At 40.8% G+C, this 10,060-nt stretch overlaps 1 protein-coding gene across 1 annotated transcript; it reads right to left on the bottom strand.

Annotated features, from left to right (window-relative positions):
• Nucleotides 1-1,004: 1,004 nt before the first annotated feature.
• LOC113157539 (gap junction gamma-1 protein-like) lies at nt 1,005-6,850 on the bottom strand. The gene is made up of 2 exons (XM_026353131.1): nt 6,733-6,850; nt 1,005-3,206 (listed from the first exon to the last, which is right to left on the bottom strand). The coding sequence occupies exon 2, from the start codon at nt 3,151-3,153 to the stop codon at nt 1,888-1,890; it is 1,266 nt and encodes a 421-aa protein (XP_026208916.1). The 5' UTR covers nt 3,154-3,206; nt 6,733-6,850; the 3' UTR covers nt 1,005-1,887.
• Between the last annotated feature and the right edge of the window lie 3,210 nt (nt 6,851-10,060).

The raw sequence follows: 10,060 nt of genomic DNA, 5'->3' as shown, positions 1-10,060 counted from the left end.
AGGCGGGTGCCTGTGGCTGAATAGGTAGAGCAGTTGACTGCCAATCACAGGATTGGTGGTTTGATTCCCGGCTGCCACGTCATATGCCTAAGTGTCCTTGGGCAAGATACTGGACCCCGCGTTGCCCCCGGTGAGTCAGGTCAGCTGCATAGAAGCTCTGCCATCGGTGTGTGAATGGGTGAATGAGACGCAGTGTAAAGCGCTTTGAGTACGAGCAAGGTAGAAAAGCGCTATATAAGTGCAGAACATTTACCATTTACAAAGGGACTGGGACAGCCGAACTATCACCATTCACCATTTCAACTTCAAAGCATATTGTTATCAATATGTAACAAAATTTTGACTTTTACAGTTTTCATGGGAATAATTCATAACTTGTTTACACAGTTTAGTGTACATTTGAAATAAGACTATCTATCTACTTCCTGTGTTTCTTGCCATTCTACTGCCTCTAAGACCTGTTTACAGTGTGCAGTGTTAGAAGGAAAAAAAAGGAAAAACTCTTCATTTATTGTGAAATAAGAAGGCATAGAGCAGCTCAGTTCTTCTTGAAAGTTTAACAAACCTGACTCAAAGTTTTACTTCTAAACTTTCAAAATATACAACTAAAAACCAACAAATATAATCTAGAAACAAAATTTTTACTCAAGGACGCTTTTTCTTCCCTTTTTGTCCAGAAGAGGGCCTGTAACTACACGTATCCAAGTAGAAAAGTCTATTGTCAATTTCATTATTTAAAGTTCTCACAATTTTCTGTGAGCCAAATATGTACATTAATTAATTCAAATTCAATTCTATTAAATGAAATCAACAAAGTCTTTTCCATCTATAATGACATTAAAAAAATAAAAAACACATCAATGCTAATGCAAATTCTTTATTCAAAACAAATGCAGTGTTTTTAACCCAAAACAAAGGAAACACTGGAACAGTGCAAAGCACTAGCCTTAATGGCAGTTCAATTTGATATAATGCATACAATGCATCCAGCATTTGAGGGACTGAGTAAAATATATGTTAATACAACGCATGATAAAAGTGTTTCAATCTGACAGAGTCTCCAGTGAACTAAACATGCAGTTGGCATTTTGATGCTATGTTCAGGGCTGCAAAAGACTTTTTCTCATGGCAATGCTGCTGATATAGGTGTCGTTATCATCTGAAGAAAATCAATTACAAGTTAAAAAAAAAACATGCTCTCTTTTTTTTCCTTTCTGTCCTTAGGAAAATAAATCCCCATCTCCATATCCACACTAAATTAAAAAAAGACAATGGTCCTCCACAGAAGCTTTTTAACAAAATCAGCTTCAGTATGGGTGAAAAAACTCAACTATCAGTAATGTAGCAAGCAGAACTTCATCCTTTTTGCTGCATTTTTTGTAAAAGGGTTAGGCTACACACTGCTCTTTGCTGAAAAAACTGAGGGTCACTGCATTCATGCAGATTGTTTATATATCTATTTTATGCCCAGGTGAAGCAAACAAGGTTTTATGTGGATTTGGACCTCTGCAAACTGCACACAAAAAGTAGCCTTAGAAACAACTGTAATAAATGAGCTATTTATTATCATTATAGATGTTCTGCTTTAGGTAGGAGATATTTTAATGGACTGAGCATGACGTGTCAGCAGGCTGGTAAAAGGTTGTTCTTGACACTTATGTACAGGTAGGCCTGGTAGTACGTGGACAGTGATTATTTGGTTGCTTTTTCATCATACCTTCAATCACATCCTGGTTCATTTATTTAAACCTAACAAAACCATCCGTATACTTCCAGGCCTAACTGCACTCACTCAAAACTGATCCTTTTCCATACAGTTTAGGAACAAATTGTGTGTCTGGGCCGGCCTCCATGTTTAGAGAGCAACATAAAGTCACACTTTGTGCTTCAGACCCACCCAGGGCCCTTTAACACCGGCATTTGCTGTTGCCTCTGTCCATATTTGCTAGAGGTGTGTATAGGGGCCTGTCTTTGTTTATGTTCATGGTATGGCACGCTGTAGATGTGACTGTCAGCCTCCAGTTTCTTCTGAGGCTGATGGGTGACCATGCCAACATCTCTGTGGGCTTCTCCCATCTTGGCCCTGGAGTTCTGCTGGCACACCGTCTGAGGACTAGTAAGATTATTGATGGGTAGCGGTTTGTCTTGGTACCCTGTAGAGAAAACTACAGGCTTAATGGCTATTTTGTAGCCTGGTGGAGTTGATGGTGCATTGCTTGAAAAATTGTAGCTGTTGTCATAATGTCTTCTTATAGCAGCCTCATCAAGACATTTTTTTCTCTGTGTTAGTCCATAGATCTTATTTTTGGGGAGCTGTGCCCTGCGGGTGCGTACAATATCGCAGATGGAGCCTATGCCCAGGTGAAGCATCTCCCATATGCTGAGTGCCAGGGAGAGCAGGGAGACTGCGTACATGATGATGAGAAAGATAGTTTTCTCAGTGGCTCGTGACACAAAGCAGTCCACAGTGTTTGGGCAGGGAAGGCCTGAGCACAGGTACTTTTCAGGAACTGAAAATCCATACAGTGCATACTGACCAAACAGGAAGGCTCCCTCAACACAGGAGCGGGCCAAGAGCTGAAAAACATAAATACGTATCAGTCCATCATCTTTAATGCGCTGGCGCCCATCATGCCGCACCTTGACCTTTGCTTGTCCAGTATCACTGCTTCCTTTTGGTGTTCCACCACCATCACTGTCCTTCTCTGCCATGTCATAAGTTATTGGGTCTTCCTCTTCATCATCCTCAGTTTCTTCAATTCCCCTACGCCGCTTTCTGCTTGCAAGACACTTCTTAGGTCTTCTCTTTGACAATCCACTCACACTGCCACTATCTGCCTTCTCCTCCGCCTGTGCAATCTTGTTGACAGCGTAACCCAGGTAAATGAGAGAGGGCGTGGCCACCAGAATGATCTGGAAGACCCAGAAACGAACGTGGGAGAGTGGAGCAAAGGCGTTGTAGCAGATGTTCCCACAGCCTGGCTGAATTGTGTTGCAGACAAAGTTGCTCTGCTCATCGTTGTAAATCGATTCACCTCCTACAGCTGTCAGCACAATACGGAAAACAATGAGGACAATGAGCCAGATTTTACCCACAAATGTGGAATGGTTATGGATTTCATCCAGCAGGCTAGTCAGGAAACTCCAACTCATGACAATGGCAGGAAAAGTACTGTGATATCCAACACAAACTTCTTGTTACTCCCCTGTGAAGAGAGAAGAACTTGTTAACCCTCTGCAACTAACCCTGCACTAGTATCTACGTTAAAACTCCTCGTAATAAAATATAACCACTTAAAGAAAAGCTAAATATTTGCACAGAACTTGATAGCAATTCCAATTTGTTTGTAATTGCTATTAATGTATTATTATTAGTTTACAGGCAAGTCTATCCTGCTTGTCTGTCTGTCCATGTGTCTCTTAGCTACACAAACATGCAAAATCAAAGAGTTTTTACACTACAAATAAAGACACCACTCATCCAGCTACTGTGCTGAAGTTGAAGCAGTGCAGTGCACTACTGCCAGGCACTTTGTCCTTACTGTACTTGGTTATCAAATAGTCTTCCTCCTCAACAACAACACATTTGCCTTTGATTCTTTTGCCCTAAAGCAGCTGTTTAAATGTACCCCTGGAATTACTTCACAAATGAAAGAGTAATGATGACAGCGTAATGTCTAACAGTAGTTGTGAATATTTTTAAAAAGTTAGACATGAAGCAGTGTGATTAAAATGTAGTTAAAACAATTAAGTGGGTTTTTTTAAAGCAGACTTACGTCTTTAATCTGGTTTTTAACTAATTTATTTAACATCTTGTGCATTTTTGAACCTGACCCACTGTTGATTTTTCCATATGTTGTTTCCAGTTTTACCCATTTCACTTCTTTTATCTGTTTCTGGTGTTTCCTTGACTCAAATGTATGTAGAAGAAGAACAGAAGTGAATCGAAACCAATCGCGCTAAAACACATTGTTTTAACAGCCCAACCAGAGTCGTGTTATGCTAATTAGCGTTAGCAAACGACGATGTGCTTCTAAGCACTTACTTCTAAATAAAGCTTTGGCTATAAACGCCTCTCACAGTGTCTATTCTACACTCCGAATCAAATCTTCCCTTTAACGCACTTGTGTTTCTTGTCGTCTGTGCTTCTCCTCACCTCAAGGCCCCACAGGAAATAATGGTCCTGGTTCAACTGGGGAGCAGCAAAGTCAGGACAGGTGTGTTCCCTGTGCTAAATGCCAAAGGCGCAATGTTCTGCGCTTTTCCATTGCGCTTCACACACACAGCAGAGCTGCTGCAGCTCACCTCACTCACCGGGGGCCACTTGTGCTTCAGTATCCCAGTGCCCAAGGACACTCTGCCATATGACGTGGCAGCTGGGAATTGAACCACCGATCCTATGATTGGCAGCAACCTATTGAGCCACAGCAACCCGTGTTTATGTCTGTTTTATAACTTGGCACAGTAGATATACAGTATACAGTACATGTATATAAGAATTATATAAGATAAAATGAATAAACGTATTAATGTCTTGTGAACATAATGAGACATCATTGTCCAGGTGTAATTGATGTCAAGGACACAGGTCAAGTTATAGAGATGTTCCACTTTTTGTTGTCCTATATCCACCACCGTTAGCTTTTGTTTCCATAAACTGATGAAAGATGAAGAAATTAGCACTGCATGCTACTACTTAAGTGCTCTGCATTAATCATATAATATAACTGTAGCATGAACGTTGTAATGTTATTTACATTAATGGGTGAGATTGTGTTAATTTTAGATACATTGACTCTGTTAACTACATTTACACACATACTGTGTCTGGGTGGGTAACACAAAGCCTAAGCAATATAAACCTTTTATGTGCCATGCTTCCTTGCACACATGCTCAAAAACTGTTGAAGGCAAAGTTATGATGCAAGGTGCCAGACCCACGGGGAGCAACTTGGGCTTCTGTTGTCTTGCTCAATGATACATGTGGAGCTGGCAGGAGCTGGAAATCAAACATCCTACCCCATGGTTGGTTCACCCTACCTCCTAAACTGCAGCTACTCAATATGGTAATTTCACATTGTATTTAACATATACATATATATATAAGCAAATGTTATTTTCATGTTTATTTATTTAAACATTGACATGTTTTAGAGTCCTTTTTATGGTTTAATGATGAAATAAGACACTTTTATTTGCAAAATAAGAGGTTAAACAGATAATAGAATATATTGCAAAGCATATCTTTTTTTTAGGATGGCTAGTAATGACAATAACATCTTGATGCCTGAACCATATTGACTTGACTTGCAGCATTGATTGGGATTATAATATATTCAACATATTATTGTCAAAGTACAGAATCTCTGCAGGAATGGTAAATGTCCTGCACTTATATAGCGCTTTTCCACCTAACTGGTACTCAGAGCGCTTAACAATGCGTCTCATTTACCCATTCGCACACACAAGCACACACACATATTCACACGCTGATGGCAGCGATTTTAAAGTTATATATGTGGCCGTATGGGATGCGTGTGGAGACTGGAGTTGCTCACATGCTACCATGAAGTCGGTCTTGGCCTCGGCAGACGTTGGAAGCCGTTTCTCGGAGGTCTCGACTCAATGCTTAATAGTCCAGGAATGGCACAAGTCTGCCTGCAATAACTAACTGGACTCCATATTAACTTAAAAGACATTAACTGTTATACTGGACTGTAGTGATAATTGTCCACTCGGCCTGCATAAACAACCAAATATTTTTTGGATGGGTTTATAGCCACACCCCAAGCAGAACTTGCAGGAGATCTCTAAGCTGTTTGCCATATATATTGAATATTGGTATGATAATGTCACAACTTTGAAACATTACACAGTCCTATTATCACTCCATTAAACTCCAAATTTCCATGAGATGTGGTTCATCCCTACTACACTCACAGCTTGAATACATGCCTATTCCACAAAATTAGGTCCAAGAAACTTCCTAGATTTGGTGTGGAAAACTTTTTTGTGCGGTCTTTCAAACCATAAATAGCCTCCTAATTCAGTCTAATAAAATACTGCCTGACTGCCTCGGCTCTGGGGGTTTTCGGCCTGAGCAGTGAGTCCCATGCGGAGGACCACATCATCATCATGTCAAGACCGCCGCTATAGACAAGCTGTTACAGCTCACTGACAATCAGATGCAGTGAGTGAAGCAAACAAATCCAGGTGTATTGCACACCTGTCAAGCCCAATATCCTGGTTTGCTGGGCTACAGCTATGGACACATGGAGAAAACAGGCGCTTGAGGCAGTAGAACTAAATGAAAAAGATGACTGGGCAAGGTTACGTGAAGCTCTCAAGCATGTTTATGAGCAAGAGACCTGTGCTGGTTCTTTGTGGCACAACCCACCACATTGGCCATTGTGGAAAACCTCAAATACCCAGGGAACCTTGTGGAGCTCGACTAGGTGCTGTTTGATAGCAGCATTGTTTTGAGTAACAAAGCTCTGAATAGGCTGGTGTAGGTGTTTGAGGATGAAGGCAAATGTTGGTTGTAACTGTTACCTTTGCTCAGACACCTCCTTCCTTTGTAAATCTAAAAGCATATTAAGTGTGAAAATTAGAGATTTGAGGTTTTAACCGAACAAGATAGAAGTCCAGTTACCATGACTCCACTCCCAGATCATATAAAGCTATAGTATAAATGTAACCCTAGAGACAGCGGCATGTCTCCTGTGTCCTCACCTGATAGCTCCAGGGTTGCCTGCTGTGCATCTCTGTACACTGGAAACCCCACATCAAACTCGGTAAATGCATGTCTGTGGTTGACATTTCCGTGGTCCACGTTCTCCAAATCAAAACACTTGTTCTACATGAACCTGAAACACGAGTGTCAGAAGTAACGATTGCTCTGCTTAATGGGCTTTAAGTCAAAGTCAACTGTGATATCAAAAATGTTGGCCACTATTTTGTTTCATTAACTAAATACTTGCCTCTGTTCTCCAGCATCCAGCAGTGTGTTCATGTTAAACTCCCAGGTACTGGCTGGCTTCTGAACCTGTATTCCAAACCATTTACAGCATCAAACAATTGCTATTGACAGATCTCCAAATTAAAACACATACATTAAAGTTACGTATGATAAATTTGTAATCCAGGTTTGGTTTCACTCCATCCCTTGCCCTGAATTGGCTTGTTAGGGGAAACAAAGGATGGGGAGGATGTGATGCATGTAATAGTCACACCTCTGTGACGACTGCTGAGGTCACAGACACACTACAGTGCAGTTCATTATCATCTTAACTTTAAAACCACCTTCTCTGAGGTCATGGAGTCAGTAGTCAGGTAGACTCTCAAAGATCCTTTTCCTGTCAGATGATGAACATTATCACATTTTTTTTGACACAAATCTGATTCTATGTAAAGACAAAAACGAATTTCTCTAATGAATAATTGACATTTAGGACCAAGCTTAAAACTTTCCTTTTTTTTTTTTTATAAATCTTATAGTTAGAGATGGATTGGGTGACTCTGAACCATCTCTTAGTTATAATGCTATAGGTTAGTCTGCTGGGGGAACGCTACTGATACACTGAGCTCCTCTCCTCTCTCCTTTCTCCTCTATCCATTCTAATTCTACCATTTCATGTCATTAACTTTGTGTCTTCTCTCTCCTGTAGTTGTGTTTTCTCCTCTCTGTCTCCCTCTTTCTGTTCTCCTTTACAGGTGACCTCGGGCTTGGAGCTGTAATTCTCCAGAGTTCCCAGCGTTCTTGCTGCTTGTTTTTGTCTTTTGTTGCCTGCTGTTTTTTCTCTCTCCTCTTTCCAATCACCCCATCCGGTCAAGGCAGATGCCTGCCCACCCTGAGCCTGGTTCTGCTGGAGATTTCTTCCGCGGAGTTTTCCTCTCCTTTGTTGCCTAACAGTGGCTTGAATGGGATTGTTGGGCTTTCTATTTAATTCTTTATACATTTATTATTTGTAAGGTCTTAAATCTTAAACACTGTAAAGTGCCATGAGGTGACTTCTTTTATAATTTGCTGCTATACAAATAAATTTGAATTGAATTGAAATAAGTCATACTTTTAATACCTCTAATAAACATTTATAACCTACACAAGTGTGGTGCTGTCTCTCTGGTGTAGTCAATTGTGTTAAGTTCTGGTCAGAGCATATTAACTAAATAATGTCAGCGTGAAAAAAGTAAATACTTCCTTTTAGCTCCACCATTTTGCAGCAACCAGTGACTGATTCAAGAACAAACCTTTACATGTAGTTCCTATGTTGTACAGACTAAACAAACGAGACCCTTGCTTCCAGTCTCCATGCTAAAGTAATTCTCTTCTGATGGTGGCATGAAAGCATCTGATTACTTTATCATTTAAACAGGAAGGTTTCACAGAAGAATAAATCTACAGTACAAAAAATGTGCTTACCGGAGTCTTTTGGGTTGACATCTGATAAAAGCACCATCTGATAAAAGCACCATCTTTAACATGTCCACAATGGTTCTGTGGAGAGTGAATAAACAGAGGTTACAACTAGACTCAAAATTGTTGATTTTAGCATGATTTAAAAAAAAAAAACACAACTTGGTCACCTCCCTGACTAAGGCCCTTATCTCTCGATCTCTCAGTTTGGCCAGGCGGCCCACACTAAGAAGAGTCCTGGTGGGTCCCAACTTCTTCCATTTAGGGATGATGTGATGGAGGCCACTATGCTCATTGGAACCTTCAATGCTTCCCACATCTGCACCTTGATACAATCCTTAAACTTGGTTTGTGCTCTGGCATGCAACTGTCAGTCCTTATAAAGACAGGTGTATGGCTGTTCAAATCACGTCCACGAGTCCCACTGGTGGACTCCAAATAAGTTGTAGAAACACCTCAAGGGTGATCAGTGGGAACAGGATGCACCAGAGCTCAATTTTGTGTGTCATAGCAAAGACTGAATACTTATCTATATATATATATATATATATATATATATATATATATATATATATATATTTATTTATTTATTTATTTTTTTTTTTTTTTTAAATAAATCTGCAAATATTTCAAACAAACTTCTTTCACATTGGGATTATGACATAGAGGAGTTAGGACAGCATCCTCCTCTCAGCTACGACATGTAGAGGGTCCAGATCAACCCCCAGAACAGAGCCAGCCCTCCCAATCAGTTTGTTCAGCCTGTTAGCCATCTTCATGGTGTTGTCAGCCAACTGGAAAGTAGGAGACTACTTCCTCTTCTCTTTTGGCTTTTCCCATCAGGGGTCGCCACAGCAAATCGTCGTTTCCCATTTAACTCTATCATGAACATCTTCCACCCTAACACTAGCCAACCTCATGTCCTCTGTTAACACGTCCATATATCTCCTCCTTGGTCGTCCTCTTGTCCTCCTGCCTGGCAGCTCCATCTCCAACATCCTTCTACCAATATACTCACTATCCCTCCTCTGAACATGTCCAAACCATCTCAGTCTGGCCTCTGTGACTTTGTCGCTAACACAGGCAATGTGAGCCGTCCCTCTGATGTACTCGTTCCTTATTCTGTCTAACCTGGTCACTCCTAAGGAGAACCTCAGCATCTTCATCTCTGCTACCTCCATCTCAGCCTCTTGTCTCTTTTCTCACTGCTACCGTCTCTAAACCATAGAGCAGAGCTGGTCTCACCACTGTCTTGTACACCTTTCCTTTGAGTCTTGCTGACACTCTTCTGTCACACAACACTACTGACACTTTCCTCCACGTGCTCCAACCCGCCTGCCTTATGGATGATTCACATGGTTATTTTGGCAATTTTATGCCGGATGCCCTTCCTGACACAACCCTCTCTACTTATCCGGGTTTGGGATCGGCACATAAGTCACTGGCTTGCAACCCCTGTGGCTAGGTTAGAGTAAGAGACTACAATTCAATATATATTTATATATAACTGACATTAGTCAAACCTGGTAAACTGAGGTGTTTTTACGGAACTTTATTAAATGGTTTTGTCAAAGAGACTTTTTCGGGGAAAAATAGATCCTGAATATCATGATGAAATGTTGTTCCTGCAACATAGGGAGAGCC

This window comes from Anabas testudineus, unplaced genomic scaffold, assembly GCF_900324465.2.
Source record: "Anabas testudineus unplaced genomic scaffold, fAnaTes1.2 Contig234arrow_ctg1, whole genome shotgun sequence".
Taxonomy (NCBI): Eukaryota; Metazoa; Chordata; class Actinopteri; order Anabantiformes; family Anabantidae; genus Anabas; species Anabas testudineus.
The sequence above is the reverse complement of the archived record's forward strand: the minus strand, read 5'-3'. Positions and strand labels throughout refer to the sequence as shown.

What these genes read in the sequence shown, in the direction of transcription:
- LOC113157539 (XM_026353131.1), bottom strand. Translation starts at nt 3,153, where the DNA reads ATGAGTTGGAGTTTCCTGACTAGCCTGCTGGATGAAATCCATAACCAT.